The sequence below is a fragment of the Macaca fascicularis genome, chromosome 13, assembly GCF_037993035.2.
Source record: "Macaca fascicularis isolate 582-1 chromosome 13, T2T-MFA8v1.1".
In the NCBI taxonomy this organism is placed as follows: Eukaryota; Metazoa; Chordata; class Mammalia; order Primates; family Cercopithecidae; genus Macaca; species Macaca fascicularis.
Genome location: NC_088387.1, coordinates 36,201,199 through 36,229,144, shown reverse-complemented (window position 1 = coordinate 36,229,144; position 27,946 = coordinate 36,201,199). Strand labels below are relative to the sequence as shown.

At 45.9% G+C, this 27,946-nt stretch overlaps 1 protein-coding gene and 1 non-coding gene across 51 annotated transcripts in view; one reads left to right on the top strand and one right to left on the bottom strand.

Moving 5' to 3' along the window:
- ELMOD3 (ELMO domain containing 3) overlaps nucleotides 1-27,946 on the top strand; it is a 66,020-nt gene that overhangs the window by 36,179 nt on the left and 1,895 nt on the right. For 26 of the 50 annotated variants that reach the window (XM_074011406.1, XM_074011405.1, XM_074011403.1 and 23 more), the window contains 6 exons: nucleotides 2,939-3,007; nucleotides 3,993-4,084; nucleotides 5,635-5,758; nucleotides 5,997-6,119; nucleotides 11,903-12,033; nucleotides 27,835-27,911. In XM_074011406.1, the coding sequence (XP_073867507.1) occupies nucleotides 2,939-3,007; nucleotides 3,993-4,084; nucleotides 5,635-5,758; nucleotides 5,997-6,119; nucleotides 11,903-12,033; nucleotides 27,835-27,911 (616 nt within the window). Of the gene's footprint in view, nucleotides 1-2,938; nucleotides 3,008-3,992; nucleotides 4,085-5,634; nucleotides 5,759-5,996; nucleotides 6,120-11,902; nucleotides 12,034-21,661; nucleotides 21,742-27,726; nucleotides 27,912-27,946 lie in introns of all 50 variants that reach the window. The other 24 variants (XM_045368986.2, XM_045368991.2, XM_074011381.1 and 21 more) reach the window with 6 other exon arrangements.
- LOC123568488 (U7 small nuclear RNA) lies at nucleotides 8,009-8,069 on the bottom strand. The gene has a single exon (XR_006691863.1). It is a non-coding gene; the product is annotated as a U7 small nuclear RNA (small nuclear RNA).

The window sequence follows — 27,946 nt, the reverse complement described above, 5'->3', positions numbered from 1 at the left end:
ATTCTCCTGCCTCAGCCTCCCAACTAGCTGGGATCACAGGCACCCACCACTGTACCCAGCTAATTTTTTTGTTTGTTTGTTTTTTTGTTTTTTTAGTAGAGACAGGGTTTCACCATGTTGGCCAGGCTGGTCTCGAACTCCTGATCTCAGGTGATCCACCCACCTCAGCGTCCCATAGTGCTAGGATTACAGGCGTGAGCCACTGCATCCAGCCTTGTCTTCCCTTTGTGTTCAGCCACTTTGTCCCTCCTTTTTAGCTCTTATGCTGAAAGCAAGTTTTATTTTCTTGATCATCCAAGGTTGAATATTCTCTTAAAGCTGTCTTAGAAACTCCAAGGCTCAGTGTCTGCTACTCCGGAGTGGAGCGGGTGAGATGGAATTTCCTAGAGGTCCAGACATTTAGGACCCGGACCCATCTCACCCGCTGCCTCTGGCCATTGCTGTGCTGGACCTGAGCCCACACCTGTGTTGATGATAGTGGCTTACCTTTGGGCCACTTGCTGTCCTAGGAAGTAGAAGAATTACCCCATCCTCACAACAGCCCCATGAGGGGTTACAGTTGATAAGTAACTTGCTTGAAGACATACAGCTAGTAAGAGGCAGAGATGAAGCATTCACATGTAGTTTGGCTCTCAAGTGTACTTTCAGTAACTATCCTCTACTGCTTCCCAGCTGCTTTCTCTTCCTTATTATCTATTAGTGTCTGGTAGCATTTCATTTAATCTGCAGGTATATTCTCCCTACAATTTATTGCCACGTGATGTCCTCAGCCAAGATTGTGAGGCAGAGAGGAGCTGTCCTAACCTACTTTACCACTGAGGCTGGAGAGGTCATATTTTTGGTATTAAACTGGAGTCTCTCCATCCTTCACATTGTTGATGTCCTCTGTAGCAAACTGGAAAAGTCAGTGACAGAAGATGCCGCTAGCAGTTTGAGCCAGAGAGTGACAGCTCTGGTTTGGAGACAAGGGCTGGGTGGTGGCTTTAGAAAGCCCATCCTTCTGCTTTTTTTCTCCCCCTTGTATTCTGCTTTCATTCATTCATTCATTCATCAAACATTTGTTGAGCACCTATTATGTGTCAAGCTCTGTGCTAGGCTCTGGAAAACCTGGCCCTATGTAGCTCACCATGGAGCAGGAGAAACAATGACTAGTCTATCATAAGCACGGGTTGTCAGGGTCTCACAGAGCAGTGACCCCTCATCTGAACCCATGAGATCAAAGAAGGCATCCAGGAGAGGATGGTGTTAGAGCTAACTGAAGAATGAGAAGGAGCTGCACCAGCAGGGGTTGGAACTGATGGTGGCAGTGCCTGGAGTCTTGATTCCAGCAGAGGGAGAGCAGTCTGTGAAAAGGCACCAAGGGTGGGAGAGGGCAGAGCACATGGAGGAACTTCAGGTAGTTCTGGATGGCCCTGGGGCAAAGCTAGAGAGGTAAGAAGAATCAGCCGGGCGTGCGGTGGCTCAAGCCTGTAATCCTAGCACTTTGGGAGGCCGAGACGGGCAGATCACGAGGTCAGGAGATCGAGACCATCCTGGCTAACGCAGTGAAACCCCGTCTCTACTAAAAAATTTAAAAAAAAATAGCCGGGCGAGGTGGCGGGCATCTGTAGTGCCACCTACTCGGGAGGCTGAGACAGGAGAATGGCCTCCCGGGTTTACCGGGAGGCAGAGCTTGCAATGAGCTGAGATCCGGCCACTGCACTCCAGCCTGGGCGACAGAGCAAGACTACGTCTCAAAAAAAAAAAAAAAAAAAGAAGAATCTACAAATGTTCCTCAAGTTAAGGTGAACTTCCATCCCAATAAATCCATTTGGAAGCAAAAAATGTAAGTCGAAAGTGCATTTAAGGCTGGTCCGAGTAGAATGATGTTTACAAGGAATTGATCACAACCAGTTACAGATGTTTCTGTTCCTTCTCCACTCCCACTGCTTCACCTGACTAGCCTTTAAAAAGACAAAAAATTTAAAAACAAAAAGAAAAGAAAAGAAAAATGCATTTAATATCCTGATAAATCCATCTAAAAGTCAAACAATTGTAAGTGGAACTGTCACGAGTTAGGAACCATCTGTAGATCGTGAAGTTATGTGGATACTGTGCTGTAGAATATGGGTTTTATCCTGAGGACTACGGAGAATCCCTGGAGGGTTTTGAGCAGTGATGTCTGATCTTACTTTTTTTTTAAGGCGGAGTCTCGCTGTGTCGCCCAGGCTGAAGTGCAGTGCCACGATCTCTGCTCACTGCAAGCTCCGCCTCCCGGGTTCACGCATTCTCCTGCCTCAGCCTCTGGAGTAGCTGGGACTACAGGCGCCTGCCACCATGCCCAGCTTATTTTTTGTATTTTTAGTAGAGACGGGGTTTCACTGTGTTAGCCAGGATGGTCTTGATCTCCTGACCTTGTGATTCGCCCGCCTCGGCCTCCCAAAGTGCTAGAATTACAGGCGTGAGCTACCGCGCCTGGCCCGATCTTACTTTTCGAAAGCTCACTCTAGCAAACCTGTGAGGAGAGGATCAGAGGGTGTTAAGACCCAAGGCAGCCGGATGTGGTAGTGCATGCCTGTAGTCCCAGGTGCTCAGGAGGCTGAGGCAGGAGGATTGCTTGAGTCCAGGAGTTCTGGGCTGTAGTGTGCTGTGCTGATCAGGTGGCCCCACTAAGTTCAGCATCAATATGGGGACCACCCAGGAGTGGGGGACCACCAGGTGGCCTAAGGAAGGGTGAACTGGCCCAGGTCAGAAATGGAGCAGTTCAAAAATCCTGTGCTGATCAATAGTGGGATCATGCCTGTGAATAGCCACTGTACTCCAGTCTGGGCAACACAGTGAGACCCCATCTCTTAAAAAAAAAAATTAGGCCCAAGGCAGGCAGACAAGGCTGGGGTCTGCAGTAGAGGCCCAGACATACCTAGATCTCAGAGGGTCTCCTTTTCTCCCACTATTGCAGTTGTGAGTACAGAGGTGGTCAGAGCCCAAGAAGAATGGGAAGCTGTGGACACCATCCAGCCAGAGACAGGTAACTGCAGGAATGCTGCTGTCTCCCCATAGCCCCTCTGCCAGCAAAGGCAACATTCACACATATGGCAAATGTTTCTGTGAGTCTGGGACTAGGAGACAGAATTTCTAAGAGTGCTCATTTTAACTATATAACATAGATTACAATATCTTTTTCAAATCAGAATATGATGACATCCTATCTATGGAGGAAACCAGAGTGAAGGCCATGGAGAAAGGGCTGCCATCCCTGTCCATCTTCCACCCAGCCGTGAGAGAAGACAGGGTTGACCTTGGTTAGGGCAGCTTCTACAGAGTGGCGAGGTTGGGCAGGAGGGTGGAGACAGGGCCCCTGTGTGAGGCTGCTCAGGTTGTTTACTGCACAAGGAAATCTCTGGGGATGGGAGCTGAAGCAATCTGCTGGAAGGCTCTGAAGGCTGAATAAAAATTGTCTCCTGTTTCTTTCTAAGAGGTTTGGATGAAGCAATAGAACTAGGACTTATATCTAGCCTGAGCCTCTATTGAGCTCCTGGGGCCAGTGAATAGTATCAGCCATCACCTATATTGCTAACTGATCAGTTAATTCCCTATTGGCTATAACAGAGGTGTGTGGTTGGGGGTTCCTATACAGGGTGTAAGAAGGGAAGAGTGGAAATTAGGAAAGGCCCCTAAACAAACTGGTTGCATGCTCTTATGTGGGTACCCACCCCAGGCAGTGACTTGCCCCCTCACAGATGAGAGAATTTAGAGGTCGCCTTGTGGGGCAAATGTGCCCCATACTCACTGCAGAGGTTGGCCTAGCACGACTGAATAGCCTAGTCCAAAAAGAGAGTCATCTTCGCAGATAATGCCAGCCTCTTGAAAGAAGATTGGTTGTAGCTGTAGGTGTCTGATGTTCAACTGAAAGTCAGTGCTTGGCTTGGAGGTGACAAGTAGGAGGACCTCAGTAAATGTTTGCTGACAGAATGACTCCTATAAATCCTGGCATGTCTTCCCTTTTGCCACAGGGAGCCAGGCTAACTCAGAGCAGCCTGGGCAGCTAATCTCCTTCAGCGAGGCCCTGCAGCACTTCCAGACTGTGGACCTTTCCTCCTTCAAGGTATGATGGTAGCAGGGTTTGGAGTCTCAAGCAAAGTGCCTTTTCCCTAGGAGCCAAGCTTCTGTCCCACCAGGATAGGGCACTGGGCAAGCCAATCTCCCCTAAGATCTTGGTGCCCAGGATCATGGGTGGCCTAGGACGCATACTTCATTTGGGGCCTTGGTAGCTTTTGTGGGACTGTGCCCTTACAGCTTCTGTGGCCCTGTCGTTCAGGGGCCTGTATAACTGTTTCTCTACTCTTCCCTTTTAGGGATGGGGACATCTAGAATCAAGTACTAGGCAAGGCATACTGTTGGGGGAGCTGAGTAATTCATGGCCAGTGGAGGAAAACCTTCCATTCCCTCAAGGAACCAGAAGCTATTTAGGAATTTAAGAAAGATATGGCCGGGCGTGGTGGCTCAAGCCTGTAATCCCAGCACTTTGGGAGGCCGAGACGGGCGAATCACGAGGTCAGGAGATCGAGACCATCCTGGCTAACACGGTGAAACCCCGTCTCTACTAAAAAATACAAAAAACTAGCCGGGCGAGGTGGCGGGCGCCTGTAGTCCCAGCTACTCGGGAGGCTGAGGCAGGAGAATGGCGCAAACCCGGGAGGCGGAGCTTGCAGTGAGCTGAGATCCGGCCACTGCACTCCAGCCTAGGGGACAGAGCGAGACTCCGTCTCAAAAAAAAAAAAAAAAAAGGAAAGATATAAGTTGGAAAAAGAAGAAATATTTGGGGGAATAAATGGTAGGGGTGGGTTAGGTGCTGGGCATAGTGGCTCACACCCGTAATACCAGCACTTTTGGAGGAGTTTGAGGTGAGGGGGTCACTTGAGCCCAGGAGTTCAAACCTACAGTAAGCTATGATCACACCTGGGCAACAGAGTAGGACCCTGTCTCTGTAAAAAATAAAAAAAAACTGGGGAGCTTTCTGGGACATATTGAGTAACAATACATTTAGATAAATGTGATTTCAGGTCTTCTACCTAAATCCTGGCTCAGGGGAGAGAGGCTAAAAAGATAGGAACCAAGTTGTTTTATAGGACCCAGAGAGCCAAAAGCTACCGAAATCAGAATGTTCTAAGGCTTGCAGTAGTGACCCTGGGCCATGAGAAGCCAACATGACCTCACTTGGGAAGTGCTGGTTGTGACCAAAAGATCCCAGCTACCCCTCAGAGTCATCTAACTCCAGTGAGTCCCCACCTCCTGGGAAACCTGTCCTGGCATTTGTCTGACTGCCTGGGGGAGCTGGGCATGTGTAACCCCTGTGGGAGTTAGTGGAATAGCTCGTTCTGGAAAAGCCCAGAGGACTAAATGCAAATAATGGCTGATAATACCTACCCTTGGGGATGTCTCTTTCACCTTGCAAAAAATCTGGGAGCTGGAAGAGCCCGGCTCTAGAGACAACAGGTGCCTTGCAACTTCTGCCTCCTTCCCCTGGCCCAAAGACCAGCCAGCTAGCTGCGGGAATTACTTTCTGCAAGCGCTGCCTCTGGTCTGAGCCTGATGGGAAGTTGGTTAAGGGAGATGAAGCAGCACTCTGCCCATTGCCTGCAACTTCTTCCCCAGAAAAGAATCCAGCCAACTATTCGAAGGACTGGGCTTGCTGCCCTTCGACACTACCTCTTCGGGCCTCCAAAGCTTCACCAGGGCCTTTGGGAAGAAAGGGACTTGGTCCTGACCATTGCTCAATGTGAGTGCAATGTGAGCCCACAGGGCAGTTGCTGCATCTGCGGTGAGGCAAGACCCTGTGTGCTGACCCTGTTGCTGAGGCTAAGCCAGGAATATTGCATGTACCGTGGTTGGCGGGTGAGAGTGGGAGCTGAGAATTGGAAATCTTGAGCACAGTCCAGATCTCTCATTCTCTGAGAAGCACCCAGTTCTCCCATGAGGGGCAATCTGGCAGACAGTGTGGGTGTGTTTTGGGGCAGGTGGCCTGGATAGCCAAGACCCAGTGCATGGCCGAGTCCTCCAGACCATCTATAAGAAGCTGACCGGCTCCAAGTTTGACTGTGCCCTTCATGGAGACCACTGGGAGGACCTGGGCTTTCAGGGTAAGAGGGAGGAGCAGCTCATCTTCTTTTTCATGCCTCTGATTCCAGGACTAGAGTGAGAGGCCAGGTCGTTCTCATCCAGCACTATGAGGGGGAAGATCTCAGGGGAGTATTCTGGGAGGAGGGTGTAGCAAATGCAAAAGCCGTGAGGGGGCGCCTGCTTTCTCTGCTTGAAAAATAGCCAGAGTAGGTCTGGCGTGGTGGCTCATTCCTGTAATCCCAGCACTTTGGGAGGCTGAGGAGGGTGGATCACTTGAGGTCTGGAGTTCGAGACCAGCCTGGCCAACATGGTGAAACCCCATCTCTACTAAAAATACAAAAATTAGGGCCGGGTGCGGTGACTCATGCCTGTAATCCCAGCACTTTGGGAGGCTGAGGTAAGTGGATCATGAGGTCAAGAGTTTGAGACCAGCCTGGCCAACATAGTGTAACCCATCTCTACTAAAAATAGAAAATTTAGCCAGGCATGGTGGTGTGCACCTGTAATCCCAGCTACTCAGGAGGCTGAGGCAGGAGAATTGCTTGAACCTGGGAGGCGGAGGTTGTAGTGAGCTGAGATTGCACCATGGTACTCCAGCCTGGGCGACAGAGCAAGACTCTGTATCGGAAAAAAATAAAAAATAAAAATTAGCCAGGCATGGTGGCTCGTGCCTGTAATCTCAGCTACTCAGGAGGCTGAGGCAGGAAAATCACAGGGAGGCAGAGGTTGCAGTGAATGGAGATCGCACCACTGCACTCCAGCCTAGGTGACAAAGGGAGACTCTGTCTCAGAAAAGAAAAATAGCGAGAGTGTGGCTGAGGTGGAGAAAAGATCACTTGGTGGTCTTTTAGGCTGTTGTATACATTTACTCTAAGTGATATGTAAAACACTGGAGTGATGTGACTTAGAATCTGGCATTTTTGGGTTTTTTCCTCTCTAAAAAATATTTATGAAAATTTTATCATATATTATTTTACTTTCTGAGTGAATCAGAATCATTTTACCAGTTTTTAGGTTGTACTATTTTTTTTTCAAAACCATATCAAATTGGCCGGGCATGGTTGCTCATGCCTGTAATCCCAGCACTTTGGGAGGCCAAGGCAGGTGGATCACCTGAGGTCAGGAGTTTAAGACCAGCCTGGCCAACATGACAAAACACCATTTCTACTAAAAATACAAAAATTAGCCGGGTGTGGTGGCACGTGCCTGTAGTCCCAGCTACTCAGGAGGCTGAGGCAGGAGAATCGCTTGAACCCAGGAAAAAGAGGTTGCAGTGAGCTGGGATTGCACCACTGTACTCAGCCTGGGTGACAGAGTGAGACTCCATCTCAAAAAAATAAAAATAAAAATAAACAAAACCATATCAAATTATATTTGTATAGAATAGGGAAATATCTTAATTTTGAAAGGAAACTTTAAGGCAGGGCACAGTGGCTCACTCCTGTAATCCCAGCACATTGGGAGGCTGAGGCAGGCAGATGACTTGAGGTCGAGTTCAAGACCAGCCTGGCCAACATGGTGAAACCCCATCTCTACTGAAAATACATAAATTAGCCGGGTGTAGTGGCATGCACGTGTAATCCCAGCTACTCAGGAGGCTGAGGCAGGAGAATCGCTTGAACCTGGGAGGTGGAGGTTGAACCCAAGATCACACCACTGCACTCCAGCCTGGGTGACAGAACAAGACTCTGTCTCAAAAAAATTTTTTAAAAATTTAAAAAAAAGATAAAAGGAACCGTTATGTACTCCTAATTAACTGGTGGTCTGTTGGTGTGGCAACATGGTTACGTCCCTGTTCCCTCTCTCATCTATCATGTAATCGTCTTAAATGTATCCTCTCTATATATAGAGAATCGCACCAGCAATGTTAAGATTTTTGTTTCAATCAACAAACATAATTTTTTTGAAGAGGGGTTCTCGTGAAGAACCAGAAAACCTGCTAGACAAATTATAAAAGAGCTGTGACACTGCAATAAACGTAATTTCTAAATCTCTGGAGAAAAAGGAAAATCTAGGCCAGGCACGGTGGCTCACGCCTGTAATTCCAGCACTTTGGGAGGCTGAGGTGGGAGGATCACGAGATCAGGAGTTCAAGACCACCCTGGCCAAAATAGTGAAACCCCATCTCTACTAAAAATACAAAAATTAGCTGGGCATGGTGGCACGTGCCTGTAATCCCAGCTACTTGGGAGGCTGAGGCAGGAGAATCGCTTGAACCCAGGAGGTGGAGGTTGCAGTGAGCCGAGATCTCGCCACTACACTCCAGCTTGGGCAACAGAGTGAGACTTGGTCTCAAAAAAAAAAAGAAAAAGAAAAAGAAAAATGTTGTGTTTACTCTTTCCATTGTTTGTTCTTCCTTCCTAATATTCCAAAGTTCCCTCTTTTATTTTTTTTCTATTTCAAGGACTTCCTTTAGTTATTCTCTTAGGATAGGTCTGCTGGCTATAAATTGTCTTTGTTTTCCTTCATCTGAGAATGTCTCAATTTCCTCTTCACTTCTGAATTCTGTGGATATAAAATTCCAGGTTGACACTTCTTTTTATTCAGCACTTGAAAATGTGCTGCTTCCTTCTGGCCTGCGTAGTTTCTGATGAGAAATCCACTGTCATTTGAATGATCTCTCCCTCGTAAGTAAGGAGTTCATAGTCTCTTTCTGCTTTCAAAATCTTTTCTGTGCCAGGCATGGTGGCTCACACTTGTAATCCCAGCAGTTTGGGAGGCCGAGACAGGAGGATTGCTTGAGACAAGAAGTTCAAGACCAGCCTGGGCAACATTGCAAGACCCTATCTCTACAAAAAAAATTTTTTTTTTCTTGAGATGGAGTCTCACTCTGTTGCCCAGGCTGGAGTGCAGTGGCACGATCTCAGCTCACTGCAACCTCCACCTCCCGGGTTCAAGCAATTCTCCTGCCTTAGCCTTCTAAGTAGCTGGGACTACAGGCCTGTGCCACCACACCCAGCTTTTTTTTGTATTTTTTAGCAGAGATGGGGTTTCACCATGTTGGCCAGGCTGGTCTTGAACTCCTGACCTCAAGTGATCCACCTGCATGAGCCTCCCAAAGTGCTGGGATTACAGGCGTGAGCCACCATGCCTGGCCAAAAAAAAAAAATTTTTTTTAGTAGCCAGGTGTGGTGACGCATGCCTGTAGTCCCAGCTACTGGGCAGGCTGAGGCAGAAGGATCGCTTGAGCCCAAGAAGTGGAAGCTGCAGTGAGCTGGGATCACACTACACCCCAGCCTGGGTGACAAAGTGAGACTGTCTCAAAAGAAAGATCTTTGCTGGCCGGGCGCAGTGGCTCAGGCCTGTAATCCCAGCATTTTGGGAGACCGAGGCAGGCGGATTATGAGGTCAGGAGTTCGAGACCAGCCTGGCCAATATGGTGAAACCCTGTCTCTACTAAAAAAATACAAAAATTAGCTGGGCGTGGTGGCACGTGCCTATAGTCCCAGCTACTTGGTAGGTGGAGGCGGAGGTTGCAGCGAGCTGAGATCGCATCACTGCACTCCAGCCTGGGCAACAGAGCAAGACTCCGTCTCAAAAAAAAAAAAATCTTTGCTTTGTCTTTGGTTTTCAGGAATTTGACTGTGATGTGTCATTGTGTGGATTTCTTTGGGCCTCTCTTGTTTGAGGTTAGCTCAGCATCTTGAGTCTGTAGGTTTGTGTCTTTTGCCAAATTTAGTCCATTTTCAGCCATGATTCCTTTGAATACTTTCTTCAACTCCACACTTTGTCCTCTCTTGTGGGATTCCAATGATACAAATGCTATCTTTGTTCATTTTTAAAAATCTTTGTTATAGCCTCAGATCTCTAAGGCTCTGTTCATTTTGGTTTTTGCTTTTCTGTCCCTCTGTTGTTCATATTATGTAATTCTATTGTTACTGTCCCATATTCAAGTTCACTGATTCTTTCCTCTGCTGTCTCTGTTCTCCTGTTGACCCCATCCAGAGAGTTTTTAGTTCTAGTTATTCTATTTTTCAGTTCTAAAGTTTCTATTTGGTTATTCTTTATATCTGCTGTTTCTTTACTGAAACTTTCTGTTCTTTCGTTATTTCGAAGTGTATTTGTTCATAATTGCTTACCAAAGGCATTCTATGGTAGATACTATAGTCATTTTCTATCATTGCTGTAACAAATTACCGCAAACCTAGTGGCTTAAAACAACACAAATTATTATCTTACAGTTTTCTAGTTCAGAAGTCTGACTCAGGTCTCACTGAGAACCTGTGTTCAAGATCAAGGTGTTGGCAGCACAGTGTTCTTTTTGGAGGCTCTGGAGGAGAATCCATTTCTTTGCCTTTTGCAGCTTCTGGAGGCCACCTCCATTCCTCCATCTTCAAAGCCAGAAACAGCATCTCTCTGAGCCCGATTCTTCACAACTCTTTCTCTGGCTCTGGGCTTCTGCCTTTCTTTTACACTTTTAAGGACCCTTTCAATGACATGGGACCCACCCAGACAGTCCAGGATCATCTCCCTTTCTGCTGATCAGCAACCTTAGTGCTACCTGCAATCTTAATCCCCTTTGCTATGTTACATAACATAGTCATAGCTTCTGGGGACATGGCCATCGTGGGGCGGGGGGATTATTTTGCCTACCACGGCTGCTTTAAATTCCTTGTCAAATAATTCCAACAACTGTGTTATCTCAGTGTTGGTGTCTGTTGATCATCTTTTCTCATTCAAATTGAGAATTACCTAGTTCTTGGTGTAACAAGTGATTTTTTATTGTATCTTAGACATTTTGGATAGTTTGTATGAGACTCTGGATCTTACTTAAATCTACTTTAGCAGGCCTCCTCTGTTACTGTGCCAGCAGGGGAAGGAGGGACGTCACCTTGTTACTGCCAGGTGGGGGTGGAAGTCCAGGTATCCCATTTGGCTTATACTAATACCAAGTTCGAGACCAGCCTGGCCAACATGGCTGGTGGGGCAGGGGTACCTCGTTACTCTTCCTATGTGACTTCCACATCGCACAGGAGGCAAGGGGGCTCCTTACCCCTGGGAAAGATAAAGTCCCAGCTCCCCGCTGGTCCTTCTCTGACGCTACCCTTGTGGAGCTAAGGGTGCCTTGACAGTCAGGCCAGGATGGAAGTCTAGGGTCCCTACTCCGCCTTTTCTGGAGAAGAGTGGGGATAGGGCCACAGTTTTCTCTGTGGTGTTTTGCTGCAGTAGGGTGGGTGTTGGCTAAAGCTTTCTGTCTTGCTACACTGCCTCTTTCTCCACGCTTTGGCTAGAGAGAGCAGCTTTCCTTGGGGCTTTTTAGTCTGCTCCCATTGGCATTTCTGGGTTGCTGTCTTCTCCAGCACCACTTGGGATATATTAGGCAAAAAGAAACCCAGGAATTCACCAGAGAGTCATTTCTCAGCTCTCAGGATTCTTAATAAGTCTGTCTTCCCTCCTTTCAGAGTCTTCTGTTTATTTTGTATAGTAATGTCCAGGGCTTTTAGCTGTACTTAGTGGGAGGAATAGGCAGAAAGTGCATTATTCATCTAGTTCCAGAACTGTAAATGCAGCCTTTTTTGTAAAGGATCGCTCTGATTGTTTTGTGGAAGAGTAACTGTCAAGGGTCATAGACAGCAGCAAGAAAACTAATGTGGGAGGCTGCCCCAGGGCGCTGGGATCCCCATTTGGTACATAGCCCCTGCTTAGCTCATTAGAATGAGCCCCACAAGTGTGGCAGAAAGTGGACCTGTGCTGTCATGCTCTCCTAGCCTGGGAAGAGGCCAGTGTCAGGGCAGCTTCCCATGGCAAGCTCTTAAAGCATTGCTCGTTGCCACACCCTGTTTCCTCATGGCCTCTGTTACAGGAGCGAATCCAGCCACGGACCTGAGAGGCGCAGGCTTCCTTGCCCTCCTGCATCTGCTGTACCTGGTGATGGACTCAAAGACCTTGCTGATGGCACAGGAGATTTTCCGCCTGTCTCGTCACCACATCCAGGTGAGACTTTGGTGGGAAGCCAGAGGAAAGGAAGGGGCTGTGGAGCTAGGACCTGAGTGGCCCAGAGGGCTCCCAGGACAGCTGAGACAAACCAGGAATGGGCTTCCCCATCAGTCTGACCTGCATTGAAATATGAGCTCTACCGTTTATTAGCTGTGTAGCTCAAGCAAGTTCCTGAACTCCTCAGAGCCTTGATTCCCTCATCTGCAGAATGGAAATCATAGTGTTGTTAGAAATGCTTGTTCTTTGCTGCCGTAAAGAAATAGCACTTGAACGTTAATTTCTTCAGCAAGGCTATTTTTTTTACTTTCTACAGAAAGGGTACACTAGCTAGCAGTTTTGCCAGGAGAGTACACTGAATAAAGGAGACAGGGTCATTTATAACTTGACCTGCCTACTTTACTGCTGTGTCCGGTTTCTATTGGCTGGAATGGGACTTTACATTCTGTATTTGTCCTGATTGGCTAGCAACTTAGAACTTTTTAAAAGAGGCAAAGGCAGAGGAGAACAAAGGAAGGGGGAAGTAACTTGTGGAATGCTGAGAAAGGTAAAAACACCTTCAAATAAGGATGAGGAACAGGCTATGACTTAATGCTTGCTTGGACTAGTATAAGCATGACAGGGCAATATTTAGGCTACATTGTGGGAGCTAAGAACATAAAGTACATTGATTTCTTTATTACGGCTAGTAGATATTTAAGAATGTTAGCAGAGGTCTTTGAATAAATTTTGCTTCTAAGAGAAGTTACTATTTAACTTAAGTAGATGGGGAGGAAAGTCTTTGAAGAGGAACCTCTACTCTACTTTTTACAGTGTGAGCCCCAAAAATCTGAGGTCTCAGTTAATTTAGAAAGTTTATTTTGCCAAGGTTGAGAACACACGCCCACCCGTGACACAGCCTCAGGAGGTCCTGATGATATGTGCCCAAGATAGTAAGAGCACAGCTTGGTTTTATACATTTTAGGGAGACATGAGACATCAATTAACATATGTAAGAATGAACATTCTTTCTGTCCAGGCGGGATGACTAGCAGCAAAAGCAAGAGGACTCTGAAGCAGGGAGGGGGCTTCCAGGTCATAGGTAGATAAGAGATAAATGATTACATTTGAATTTCTGATTAGCCTCTCCAAAGGAGGCAATCAGATATGCATTTGTCTCAGTGAGCAGAGGGGCAACTTTGAATAGAATGGGAGGCAGATTTGCCCTAAGCAGTTCCTGGCTTGACATTTCGCTTTAGCTTAGTGATTTTGGGGGCCCAAGATATTTTCCTTTCACATTTTCCCCCTTTTCTTTTTTGAAATCTTTTGGAGAAAGCATTTTAGAAGAAAATGAATCTCTGGTCTTAGGTTTCATCTGATTTCTTATAACTAGGATGGTTTATTCCTAGACGGATAGGTTCTAAGTTATTAGGAAAGTTCATTTTTGGAAGGTTGTGAAGTCTCATGCCCTATGAAGAGGAAGTACGGGGAGGAAGGGAGAAAACAACAAACAAAAGAACAATCCTGGAAAATCAATATAGGCCACATTACTCTGAAGTCTATATATCAGTAGGCAGGTATGAACGTGGCTTATGTATGTAAATAGGTTGCTGTTATTTTCTTCTGAAGTTGCCTGGCTTCAGTTTGCAGGGCTGAAAGAAAGCACTGCTTAGTTTTCAGTAACTCCAAATTAGGAAAATGGAAAAAAAAAGGAGGAAAAGAAATTGAAAACATTGTTTTGTTTTGTTTTTCTGGAGACAGAGTCTCGCTCTGTCCTGTCGCCCAGGGTGGAGTGCAGTGGCGCGATCACGCACACTGCAACCTTTGCCTTCTGGGTTCAAACGATTCTCCTGCCTCAGCCTCCTGAGTAGCTGGGATTACAGGCACATGCCACCATACCCAGCTAATTTTTGTATTTTTAGTAGAGACAGGGTTTCACCATGTTGGTCAGGCTGGTCTCAAACTCCTGACCTCGTGATCCGCCCACCTCAGCCTCCCAGAGTGCTGGGATTACAGATGTGAGCCACCGTGCCTGGCCAAAAACATTATTTTGAAGACTTGTAGCCAAGAAAAATTAGAATTCAGCCCAAACTGTAGAAAATTATTACAATTGAAAAACATTAGGCAATACTAGGATCTCATGACAGGTGTACTATAGTTTTTAAAACATATTTTTTCTTTCTCCAGTTTCCTGTTTTTACTAAAGATAAATCATGGTAGGACCGATTTGCTTTATAATACTTGGCCAGATTATTTGTATAAAATACAGCAAGAATAATTATTTTTCACATAGGCTTTTTTAAAACATTGACTTTGATGGAACTTTGTTATTTAGAAGGAATCTCAGGCAAGACTTTTTTAAAGCCAAGCCTTGCCATGGATTTGTACCATCAAATATCTATGAGTTGGGTAAATTTCCTCTCCTCTTGAGGTTCCAAGATAAACCTGGGGCTCCTGGGCCTGTCGTAACATTCTTTACTTAACACAAGTCAGAAACCCTGTTCAGGGACTGTGTACACAAAATATGAGGCCAGTTTCCCAAGGGCTTTATTGGCTCCATAAATCAAGTTTGATTCCTCAAAAGAAAGAACATAGTTCCAGTCAAAGCCTTGGTAAAATAATCAGTGAAAACAGATTCTTATTGTACTTATGCAAATAACTATATTGCCATAAATTAAGAGTACTCACAAATAGTTTCCAAATCCTGGAGAAATCAGATAGAGAGAAACAAATATGTTCCAAATTTTGGTCATAGGATTATACTAAATTGTTAAAAGCTGTCAATAGCTCAAAAGAAAAGTTTGAAGACTCTAAACAACAAAACAAAGGATCAGCAATGTTTTAAGCAAAAAGCCAAAAAAATTATTTCAGTCCATGCAGTTAATTCCTGTTCTGCTTTGATATTCATGAGCATTTGAGCTCTCCATGAGTCTGAAAGTTTTTCCTCTATTCTGATGTCACAATCTCCAAAGTTATCAGAAACCTGCATTCAAGAGCCCCTTTATAGATGATTATTATTATTCATTTATTTTTAGACTAGTCTTGCTCTGTTGCACAAGATGAAGTGCAGTGGTGCGATCTTGGCTCATGGCAACCTCCACCTACCAGGTTCAAGCGATTCTACTGCTCAGCCTCCCAAATAGCTAGGATTACAGGCACCTGCCACCACACCCAGTTAATTTTCGTATTATTAGTAGAGACAGGGTTTTGCCATGTTGGCCAGGCTGGTCTTGAACTCCTGACCTCAAGTGATGTGCTCGCCTCAGCCTCCCAAAGTGCTGAGATTACAGGCATGAGCCACCATGCCCGGCCTATTACAGCTGATTATAAAACCACCTTCTAAAGAGGATCAAGCAACACAACAGTTGTCTGTGGATGATAAAGTTTTAGGGAAGCCATCCAAAGACACAGTTGATAAGGAAATTTGTTACCTCTGTGGCACACAATAATTTAGCATAACAGTTATAATTATTACTGATAATGTACACTAAGTTATATCAGAATTATAGGAGTTTCCCATAATTTTAGAACACATACCAATAACATATTTATACAAATACAGCCCAAAGAAAATAATACACCATTTCATATTTGACAATGCTTCCTGTATAATTTTTATACCAAATAAGCCAAATTATGTCATTTTTGGACATTATGGAGACTTATATCTTAAAGGATTAATCAGGTCAGAAAAAGACATAATTTATGATTTGATTTTGGAAAGTTTGTCAAATATCAAAGGTTTAAAACTTGATATCACAAAATAGGATCACAGGTCATTGTAAAATAAGTCATTGTTTTAACCAAAGTGATAACTCAAGGATTTCAAAAAGAAGGTGAAAATATCCATTCCTTGAGAGTAGAGACTTGATTTTCAATCAACAAGCCCTAATAAAAATAGCATGAAGCCAATAAAATTTGTTTTTCAAAATTTTATAAACAATCTATAAAATTTTAATCTTGACCATAACATATAACTTCCATAAGCCTTTTATAACGTTTATAACCTTTCTTAAGGAGTTGCTTAATGCTTCAAGAAAATCTTGTTAATTTGACACAGGGGGTCATGTGCTGCTTTTGCATCAGTGTACCTTTGACATTCATGATTAATTTATAAAGAAACCTTACCTATTTTATCTTTCAAAAATCAGCTCTTATAATCTCATACACCCACCTCTTCCACAAGAGTCCCTGGGCCTTGAGGAGTTGAGTAGCTTTAATTTCTGGCCCTGTGTCTTAGGGATGCAGTTTATCCTGATTGGCATCTTCTACCAGGCCTGAAGATGAGCCTTTAATTGCTGTCAATGTTTAAGATTTGGCAGGACATAGGGCCGGGTGCGGTGGCTCACACATGTAATCCCAGCACTTTGGGAGGCTGACGCGGGCAGATCACGAGGTTAGGAGATCGAGACCATACTGCCTAACATGGTGAAACCCTGTCTCTACTAAAACTACAAAAAATTAGCCGGGTGTGGTGGCGGGTGCCTGTAGTCCCAGCTACTTGGGTGGCTGAGGCAGGAGAATGGCATGAACCCAGGAGGCAGAGCTTGTAGTGGGCCAAGATCACGCCATTGCACTCCAGCCTGGGCGACAGAGCAAGACTCCATCTCAAAAAGAAAAGAAAAAAAAAAGGATTTGGCAGGACATGGTGTTCTTTTTTAGACCCAGGAGTTAAAAAGCCCTGTAACTCAATGTCGCAAGGCCTTTTTTTTTTTTTTTTTTTTTTTTGAAACAGAGTGTCATTTTTGTCACCCAGGCTGGAGTGTAGTACGTGATCTTGGCTCACTGCAACCTCCACCTCCCCGGTTCAAATGATTCTGCTGCCTCAGCATCCCGAGTAGCTGGGACTACAGGTGCGCACCACTGTGTCCATCTAATTTTTGTATTTTTAGTAGAGATTGTTATACCCAGACCGTTTGTTCCCCAAAGAAGACCACCAGAGTCCAGAGTCAAAGCCAAGCGGCAAGGATCTTTTACTGCAAGTTCGAACTTGGTCCCTCCATTCTGCAGCATACAAGAGGGCCTCGAACAATGCGAGTGCTTGCTTTTTATAGCCCGATGTAAATAGGATACATAAAGTTACAGAGGAACAAGGGAATTCTTTTGGTTACAGCATTACAATTGGTTTACATTTTAAGTTATACATTTAGTAGTTTTTCTATTGGTTCCCACGCTTTCAGTAAAACCACAAACGGCTGTGTCCTTATCGGGGATTTTCCAGGTGGTGTTTGTACTGGGCTCAGGAAGTTGAGAGATATATGGTGGGATGTGTTTGTACTGGGCTCAGGAAGTTGAGAGATATATGGTGGGATGTGTTTGTACTGGGCTCAGGAAGTTGAGAGATATATGATGGGATGTGTTTGTACTGGGTCTGTTTGTGTTGAGCCCAGGGCTGAGGAATGTGCTTGATTTCTTTCAAGATGTGGTTTCACTATGTTGATCAGGCTGGTCTTGAACTCCTGACCTCAGGTGACCTACCCGCCTTGGCCTCCCAAAGTGCTGGGATTACAGGTGTGGGCCACCACATCCGGCCAGCACTTTAAAAGCACTTACAGAAAGATACATGGGTATAATAACCTTAATTTAAAAACAAGATAATTCAGTTACTTATCTAGGGATGGGTCTCAGGCTGTAGACTGCTGTCTACCATCCTAGAAGCAGGAAAAAAACAAAAACAAAAACAAAAAACCAGCTCATGTTCCCTGTTAGAAGTGAGCTCAGACTCCAGAAAGGAGTTACCTGCCTTCCATTGTCATCGAAATAGGAAATCTTGCCTTCCTTGTTAAAAGCAAGTAAAATTCCAAATAAAAAGAGGAGTTGTACAACAAAATAAACTATAGATCTTGTTTGTTTGTTTTGAGATGGAGTTTCATTCTGTCACCCAGGCTGGAGTGCAGTGGCGCAATCTTGGTTCACTGCAACCTCCACCTCCCGGGTTCAAGCAAGTCTCCTGCCTCAGTCTCCTGAGTAGCTGGGGTTAAACAGGTGCCCGCCACCACACCCGGCTGATTCTTTGTATTTTTAGTAAAGACAGAGTTTCACCATATTAGTCAGGCTGGTCTTGAACTCCTGACCTCAGGTGATCCACCTGCTTTGGCCTCCCAAAGTGTTGGGATTATAGGTGTGAGCCACCATGCCCAGCCAAAGATCTTCACCAAATTTGGGGAAACCAGGGATTCTCTGGAGGGGGTGCTCTCAGACCCTCCTCAGCAAATTGTCCTATTGGTTTGAGCCATAAAATTAGCTCATTCTGGTACCAAGCACGGATAGGAGATTTGTCAAAGGTCAGGGGCATCTCCACTCAGAATCCATCCATAGTTACCAAAATGTGAACCTTGAAAATCTGAGACAGGTCTCAGTTAATTTAGAAAGTTTATTTTTCCAAGGTTGAGAATGCACCGCTGTGACACAGCCTCAGGAGGTGCTGATGACATGTGTCTAAGGTCATCAGAGCACAGCTTGGTTTTACAGTTTTAGGAAGATGTGAGACATCAATTAACACTGTAAAATGAGCATTGGTTCCTCCGGAAAGGTGGGAGGACTGGAAGCAAAAGTGGGATGAACCGGAAGCAGGGAGGGGGTTTCCAGGTCATAGGTAGATAAGAGACAAATGTTGTGTTCTTTTGAGCATCTGATTAGCCTTTCCAAAGGAGGCAGTCGGATATGCATTTATCTCAGTGAGCAGAGAGGTGACTTTAAATAGAATGGGAGGCAGGTTTACCCTAAGCAGTTTCCAGCTTGACATTTCCCTTTAGCTTAGTGATTGGGGGAACCCAAGATATTTTCTTTTCACAATAGAAACTTCAACTGGCTCACTGGGAAAATTAGAGACAATGTACAAAAGTAGTAAGCACAGCTGTGATGTTGCTGTTTCAACTCTTTGCCCTCCCTGAGGAAATCCCTTGCACAGGGGTAGCATCTCTTGGCCCTGAAAGAGAAGAGTTAGCCTTCACGTGTCCAAGAGGAGGAGATGGACCTCCATGAATCATGTGAGCCACATACTTACCAACAGGCCAGAGGTGCTTCGGTAGCTCCTCTGTCTCTGTCTGGACCTGCCCTCTGGGTTGAAATTATTTTGAAATTATCTGGGTTGAAATATAAAACCCCTTGGGTTTTATAGTTTTCTCAAGTAGCAAAAGGTGGCAATCCCTCCATCTTATTTTTATTTTTATTTTTTGAGACAGATTCTCACCCTGTCACCCAGGCTGGAATGCAGGGGCACAATCACAGCTCACTGCAACCTCGACCTCTCAGGCTCAAGCAGTCCTCCCACCTCAGCCGCCCAAGTAGCTGGGACTACAGGTGTGTGGTACCATGCCCAGCTAATTTTATTTTTTAATAGTCTCTCCATTTTAGAAAACAAATTTGACCTGTTTCCTGCCATCTGTCTATCCCATATTCATGGGACCTAAGATTCATTCATTCACTGAATGAAGATTTTTTCAACATCCCTTGGTGCTAGTTATTCTTCTTGGTGCTTGGGATACATTAGTAAATAAAACAAAGATTCTTCCAGCAGAGATGACCGTAAGCTCAGTATAGCAATACATTATAGAGTGCTCTAGAAGGTAATAAGTACTAAGGAAAAAATAAATCGGATAGAGCTGACAGAATGTGGAGAGGTGGTTATAGTATTTTTATAGAGTGGTCAGGGTAGCTGTCATGAGAGGGTGAGACTTAAACCAAACCTTGGAGGTGGGAATGTTAGCCAAGCTGATATCTGGGAGAAGAAAACACCAGGCAGAGGGATTAGCTAGAACTAAGGACTCAAGAAAGGAATGTGTCTAGCATAGGTAATGAGTAGTAGGGAAGCCACCTGGAGTGGAAAGAACATAGGAGGGGGCCGGGCGCGGTGGCTCAAGCCTGTAATCCCAGCACTTTGGGAGGCCGAGGCGGGCGGATCACGAGGTCAGGAGATCGAGACCATCCTGGCTAACACAATGAAACCCCGTCTCCACTAAAAATACAAAAAAATTAGCCGGGCGTGGTGGCGGCGCCTGTAGTCCCAGCTACTCGGGAGCCTGAGGCAGGAGAATGGAGGGAACCCGGGAGGCGGAGCTTGCAGTGAGCCGAGATCGAGCCACTGCACTCCAGCCTGGGCGACAGAGCGAGACTCCGCCTCAAAAAAAAAAAAAAAAAAAAGAACATAGGAGGGGCAGTAGGAGAGGCAGTCATAGAGGTGATGGGCCAGAGGGTGCAGGGCCTAGCAGGCTATGAAAAGGACTCTAGACTCTAGGTTTTATGCTGGGTAAAATGAGGAGCCACTGCAGGGCTTTGAGCAGCAGAGTGACACAATCCAACTTACTTTTTTTTTTTTTTTTTTTTCAATGGATCCTACCAACTGCTAAGTTAAGAAGAATTTCCAGTGAGGGCTTTTGTAGTGTTAGAGATGATACTGGTTTGGACCAGCATTATTTTCAGAGGTGTTGGTGCAAAGTGGTCAGCTTCTGGATGTAGAATGTCGAGTATATGGGCTTAAGAGAGTAGAGCCAGCAGGTTTTTCTAATGGACTGGATGTGAGTTTAAGAAAAAAAAAGGGCTGAGTGTGGTGGCCCACGCCTGTAATCCCAGCATTTGGGGCAGAGGCAGGAGGATCACTTGAACCCAGGAGTTTCAGGCCAACCTGGGCAACAGCGGGACAGAGGGAGACCCTGTATCAAAAAAAACACAAACAGGCCAGGCGCAGTGGCTCACGCCTGTAATCCCAGCACTTTGGGAGGCCAAGGCGGGTGGATCACAAGGTCAAGAGATCAAGACCATCCTGGCCAATATGGTGAAACCCTGTCTCAACTAAAAATACAAAAATTAGCCTGGCGTGGTGGCATGTGCCTGTAATCTCAGTTGCTCAGGAGGCTGAGGCAGGAGAATCGCTTGAACTCAGGAGGCAGAGATTGCAGTGAGCCGGTATTATGCCATTGCACTCCAACCTGGCAACAGAGCAAGACTCCGTCTCAAAAAAAAACCAAAAAACCACAAAGAAACACTTTAGCTTCCTCTCTTATAACATGTGAAAATAATTTCAACCTCATAGAGGTGTCCCAAGTTGTAGATAAACAATGTAAAGTGCCAGGCACATTAGGCACTATCTTATGTTTTTTTAAATCAGTTGAATACATATCTGCTTACACACACACACACATTCACACACACACACACTCACAAGCATCAGTAAGGTGGATCCGTTCTTGAATCTGAAACTTTTTCTATGCAAAACAAATACTCATATAGTTCCTAAATCAGTTGAATACATATCTGCTTACACACACACACACATTCACACACACACACACTCACAAGCATCAGTAAGGTGGATCCGTTCTTGAATCTGAAACTTTTTCTATGCAAAACAAAAACTCATACAGTTCCTGCCACCCAAGCAGTTTTTCATTTCTAACTTGTACTGAATAGCTCTATCTTTTTAGAAGAAACACCCATTAAATCTCAAGGCTTCCCATATGCCGTCTATTCTGGGACACATTGAAGGGGACCAGAGTGGGCCTTCGTGAGTATCTGGTCTGGAGATATACTGGGACCTCACAAACTGAGGAAGTAGGCATATTCTCTGGTCTTCATGATTCAGGAAGGGAATATCTGGGTCAAGTTTGAGGACTGTGGTTATTAGCTTATGAAATGGTGTGGTCTCTTGCAGGGACATTGCTTTGTTATATCAGATGCCCAGAGATTGAGGAGTATCTTAGCTATCACTGGTCCAGCCCTCTCGTTTTAGAGGTAAGAAAACAGAGACCAGACAGGGGAAATGGCTTCCCCAGAATCCTCCAGCTGAGATCAGTCTCGAAGTCTCAGAGATCAGTCATCTCTGACCTCAGTTCTCCTTCTTGTGGCTTATGAAGGCTCTCTTGTAAGACCTGCCTGCAGAAATATGGAAACCATGGTAGAAACCATGGTATATTGCCGGCTCAGAATCCCCCATTTGTTTTCAAAGAAGGGCTTGAATGAGGTGAGGGAGCAAGTCACTCAGATGTCAGGGAAGAGCGTCCAGGCAGAGGGAACAGCAAGATGAGAGAGGATATCCTGCGTACTTCAGTCTTCACACACCTAGACTGGCCACTCTCACCTGTCTGTTTCTTATCCCTTCGCCTGCTGGCCTTTGAGGAATTCATCAGAGACTTTTATTTACTCCACGTCAGACAATAAGAAACAATAGCAGGCCGGGTGCAGTGGCTCACGCCTGTTATCCCAGCACTTTGGGAGGCTGAGGCAGGTGGATCACGAGGTCAGGAGTTCAAGACCAACCTGACCAACATGGTGAAACCCCGTCTCTACTAAAAATACCAAAGTTAGCTGGGCGGAGGTGCATGCCTGTAATCCCAGCTACTTGGGAGGCTGGGGCAGGAGAATCGCTTGAACCCCGGAGGCAGAGGTTGCAGTGAGCAGAGATCACGCCACAGCACTGCGACCTGGGCGACACGGCGAGACTCCGTCTCAAAAAAAAAAAAGAAAAAGAAGCAATAGCAGTAAAGTCAACAATAATGTATCATATACTTAAAAATTTGTTAAGAGGGCTGGGCCCCGTGGCTCACGCCTGTAATCCCAGCACTTCGGGAGGCCAAGGCGGACAGATCATCTGAGGTCAGGAATTAGAGACCAGCCTGGCCAACATGGTGAAACCCCATCTCTACTAAGAATACAAAAATTAGGCAGGTGTGGTGGCACATGCCTAAAATCCCAGCTACTCCAGGCTGAGGCAGGAGAATCATTTGAACCCAGGAGGCAGAGGTTGCAGTGAGCCAAGATCACTCCACTGCACTCCAGCCTGGGCAACAGAGCCAGACTCTGTCTTGAAAAAAAAATTTTGTTAAGAGGTTAGAGCTGGCTGAGTGCGGTGGCTCACGCCTGTAATCCCAGCACTTTGGGAGGCCGAGGCGGGTGGATCACCTGAGGTCAGGAATTCAAGACCAGCCTGACCAACATGGTGAAACCCTGTCTCTACTAAAAATATAAAAATTAGCTGGGCATGGTGGCAGGCACCTGTAATCCCAGTTACTCGGGAGGCTGAGGCAGAAGAATAGCTTGAACCCAGGAGGCAGAGGTTGCAGTGAGCTGAGATCATGCCACTGCGCTCCAGCCAGGGCAGCAGAGCAAGACTCTGTCTCATAAATAAATAAATAAATAAATAAAATTTAACTTGACCAGCAACACTCATGAATCTTGAAAACAGAGTTTTCCAGGAGAGAATCTATAAGATCAGAATACCAGCTGGGGGATATAGCCCTGCCAGCAGCCAGTCTCGTGCTCTCCTAAGGAGAGAGTTGAAGTTTTAGGTAGCCATGGGACAACCTGTTAAAGGAGAATTGTCTAAAATTGCAAACGCTAGGGGGACTCCCAGACTCCCAGACTCCCATCCATCCCAGTGGTATGGAAGTGCTTCAGCCACGCTGTCCTAAGAGTAGCGCTACAGCACAGTTGCACTGAGAGAGGCACCATGCATCGGGTTCCTTGCTGGCAGGCCAGGAAGCACTTTATAATGATGCTTACTGGCTGGGCACGGTGGCTCACGCCTATAATCCTAGTACTTTGGGAGGCTAAGGTAGGCGGATCACTTGAGGTCAGGAGTTTGAGACCAGCCTGGGCAACATGGCGAAACCCTGTCTCTAATAAAAATACAAAAGTTTGGCTGGGTGGCTGGCTCATGCCTGTAATCCCAGCTACTCCGGAGGCTGAGGCATGAGAATCCCTTGAACCTGGGAAGCGGAAGTTGCAGTGAGCCGAGTTCACACCACTGCACTCCAGCCTAGGCGACAGAGTGGGACTCCGTCTCAAAAAACACACACACACACACAAAAATAATGCTTACTTACAGACAACAATTTGTATAGTTTTCCAAGCAGTTTCCATCACTCCATTCCATCAACACGCCCATCCTGTGAGAGAGGTAGGGCAGAGATGAGCCTCATCAATCTCCCCTTGCAGCAGAGGAATGTGCGGGTAAGAGAGTCCAAATGTTTCTGAACAAAGCCATAGCTGGTGAGTGGTGAAGCTGGGCCTAGCCCTGTCTCCTGGCCTGGCGGTGGCGGTGGGCTCTGTACAGCATTGATTCCCAGCCAGCAGCACACCCTGAAGGGTCACATAGCAGTGGGAGTGCAGATGCTTAGACTTTCCCCATCAGAACCACTCAATTGGAATCTTCAGGGTTGGGGCCAGGTCAGCAGTAGCCACAAAAGATGCTCTGGTCTTCCTGCTTCAGCAGACAAAGGTTTCTAAGCCCAAATGTGAGGCATGAGGATAAATGAAATTGTAAATGGAAGGACAAAAATGTCCAGGTCTGAGTTCCTCTGTTGTGTTTTAGTCAGTTTCCTAATCACAGCCTCAGTGCAGTATTTTAGCTCTAAACAATGCTTCTTAGGTCTGAGGGAACTTCTGACAGAGGAAAGGAGACATGTAGATCTGAAATCCAAATTTTTACCGTTTTTTGATAAGTAGGCTTTTTTTTTTTTTGAGTTGGAGTCTCACTCTGTCACCAGGCTGGAGTGCAGTGGCATGATCTCAGCTCACTGCAACTTCCGCCTCCTGAGTTCAAGTGATTCTTCTGCCTCAGCCTCCCAAGTAGCTGGGATTACAAGTGCCCACCACTACACCTAGCTAACTTTTGTGTTTTTAGGAGAGATGGGGTTTCACCATGTTGGCCAGGTTAGTCTTGAACTCCTGACCTCAAGTGATGCGCCCACCTCAGCCTCCCAGATTGCTGGGATTACAGGCGTGAGCCACCACGCCTGGCCAATAAGTGGGCTTTTTAAGAATGTTCCCAGGCTGGGTGTGGTGGCTCACGCCTGTAATCCCAGCACTTTGGGAGGCCAAGGCAGGCAGATCACCTGAGGTCGGGAGTTTGAGACCAGCCTAATCAACAGATCAACATGGAGAAAACTCGTCTCTACTAAAAATACAAAATTAGCCAAGCATGGTGGCACATGCCTGTAATTCCAGCTACTAGGGAGGCTGAGGCAGGAGAATTGCTTGAATCTGGGAGGCAGAGGTTGTGGTGAACCGAGATCGCGCCATTGCACTCCAGCCTGAGTAACAAGAGCGAAACTCTGTCTTAAAAAAAAAAAAAAAAAAAAAAGTTCCTGAGAATGGATGAACATTAAGTCCAGGTCCTCTGTTAATAATGTTGTTACTATACTGTTCTTCTCATATTTATTTTTAGATTGAAAAAATCAAGGGAAGGGATGATATTATGCAAGTATATATGATCATTAAATAGGCAATACTTGAAGGTACAGAGGTGTACATGAAGGTCAGCACCAATGCTGTTCTCAGCTACCCATGTTGAGGCAAGGATGATAATGATGAACATTTGTTAATACTTACTTGGGCCAGGTGCAGTGCCTAGTATTTTGCACATGTGATCTTAAGTAATGCTCACAGCAACTCTGTGAGGTGGGTAGTGGGATAATATGTTAACTGTTGACAAAATTGATCTCATAAGGCCAGGTGCGGTGGCTCATGCCTGTAGTCCCAGCACTTTGGGAGGCTGAGGCAGGCGGATCACTTGAGGTCAGGAGTTTGAGACCAGCTTGGCCAACATGGTGAAACCCTGTCTCTACTGAAAATACAAAAATTAGCCAGGCGTGGTGGCACGTGCCTATAGTCCCAGCTATTTGGGAGGCTGAGGTAGGAGAATCCCTTGAGCCCAGGAGACAGAGGTTGCAGTGAACCGAGATCACGCCACTGCACTGCACTCCAGCCTGGGCAACAGAGCAAGACTCCATCTCAAAAAAAAAAAAAAAGAAAGAAAAAATCTGTCTCATGGAGTTGTTGTAATGATTAGTGACTTGACTCTACCCAGTGTGGCACTAGCGCTGGATTTCCAAGACCACCCACAGGTTCAATGATTCCTAAGAGACTCAAGGGACTCTACTTATAGTTATACTTAACAGTTCTGATTTAGTACAAAGGAAGCAAAATCAGCAAAGGGAAGAAGTGCATGGGACAAAGTCCGTAGGAAACCAGGTGCCAATGTCCAAGAGGCCTCTCCCAGTGGAATCACACAGAACGCACTTCATTCTTCCACTGCCAAATTGTGCAACACGTGTAAAATGTCACCAATCAGGGAAGCTCATTAGAGGTACCCTATACTCAAGGTTTTCACCATGACATGCTGGTCATGTAGGCATCCTCTGCCTAGCACATACCAAAATTCTAGAATCATGGAGGGAAAGCTGGTGTTCTGCATAAAGTATCTTTTTTGTGTTTGCTTTTTTGAAAAAAAAATTTGTTTTTGTAGAGACAGGATCTCACCATGTTGCCCAGGCTGGTCTTGAACTCCTAGACTCAAGTGATCCTTCCGCCTGTAATCCCAAAGTGCTGGATTGTGAGCCCTGGGCCCAGCCAGCAAAAACTATCTTGTTTGCCTGAGCAGTTGAGGAACAATGTTAGGAAATGATGGGAACCATCTCAAAATCCAAGTTCTCAGCTGTCAGCCATGGCCTGATCTAAGAATTTTCTAAGGCTCAGGCTCTAAGGAGTCTCAGGCCTGCTGTGTTAACTTTTTTCTGCACAGCACTCAAAGTTTATTTCCTTTTTGATTTTGAGAGATGGGAAGGCTGAGTTTCACAGAGGTTGGGTGAGCTCCTCAAGGACACACAGCTACCGGGTAGCCAGGCCAAGATCTGGAATTCAGGTGTCATGGAAGAGCCTGAGAAAAATCTCTGTGGAGCCAGAAGACCTTCTGCAGTTCAACACTGTCCAGAACTTTCCGCAGTGACAGAAGTGGTCTAGATACTGGAAATGCACCATCCAGTACAGCAGCCACTAAGCACACATGACTACTGAGCACTAGAAATGTGGCTAGTACCACTAAGGAGCCGAGTTTGTATTTGTTTTTAATGTTTAATTCATTTAAATAGAATACATGCAGCTGGTCGCCACCATACTGGGCAGTACAGTTCTATACTATAATGAAATGGATTTTTCTTCAATTGGGAAGCAGGTGGGATAAATAGATCTTGGTTCTTGTTCTATACTAAGGAATGCACTGGTCTATGTGTTCCTCTCACTGGGCGCCCTTGTGTATGTGCAACAAGGGAAAATAACATGTCATGTCTGCAAGTTCCCTGAAAAAAAAAAAAAGGCCCTTTCCATTCAGCGATTATGCGAGCTTGGTTTCATTGTTATTAAAGAAAGGAGCTTGCCTGACTAAACATAGAGCTTTAAAGCTGCCCCCGTAGGGGATTCTGAGGCCCGTCCTGGTGAAGCTCCCTTGCTGGACTCAGGCTGCCTCCTCTCGGCTTCTGACCTGCACAGCCGGTTCTCAGGCCTCTGTGTTATCACGAAACGGGGTGTGCCGGCAAGTCAGGATGACCTTCTACCCATGTGCGTCTTCTCTGTCTGCCTTAGTATGAGGTGCTCATGAGCAGCCAGACAACCAGAAGCCCAGAGAAGGGGAGAAGAGACTTTAAGAACCTGTAGGGCTAGTTAGAGCACTGAGCTTCTCTTCTGTCTTCATCCTGATGCCAGGAGGTGATGTGGGCCCAGGGGGTAGGTCTGCTGCAGGCCAAGGAGAGCTCATGGATGATGAAGAGGCTGGAGAGCTAGCACGGGGGTTATAAACACCAGCTCTGGAGCAAATAACCTCAGTTGGTATCCTGGTTCCCATGCCTTAGGAAAGTTACTTAAGGTCACTGAGCCTTAGTTCCTCATCTGTAAGATGGGAAGAAGATTATTGGGAAAATTAAGTGGGAGGAGTAATAATATCAGCTGTTGCCTCTGGGGCTGTGCTTGCCTGCGAGCCACACCAGGCTGCAGATGACAGGAAACACAGTGAGAGCTGGAGTTGCTGCTGACTGGGCGCCCCCTCCATTCCAGCAATTCCCTTTCTGTTTGATGTCCGTGAACATCACCCACATCGCTATCCAGGCCTTGAGAGAGGAGTGTCTCTCCAGGTGAGTCCCCAAACACCAGCTGGTTAGAGTGACCC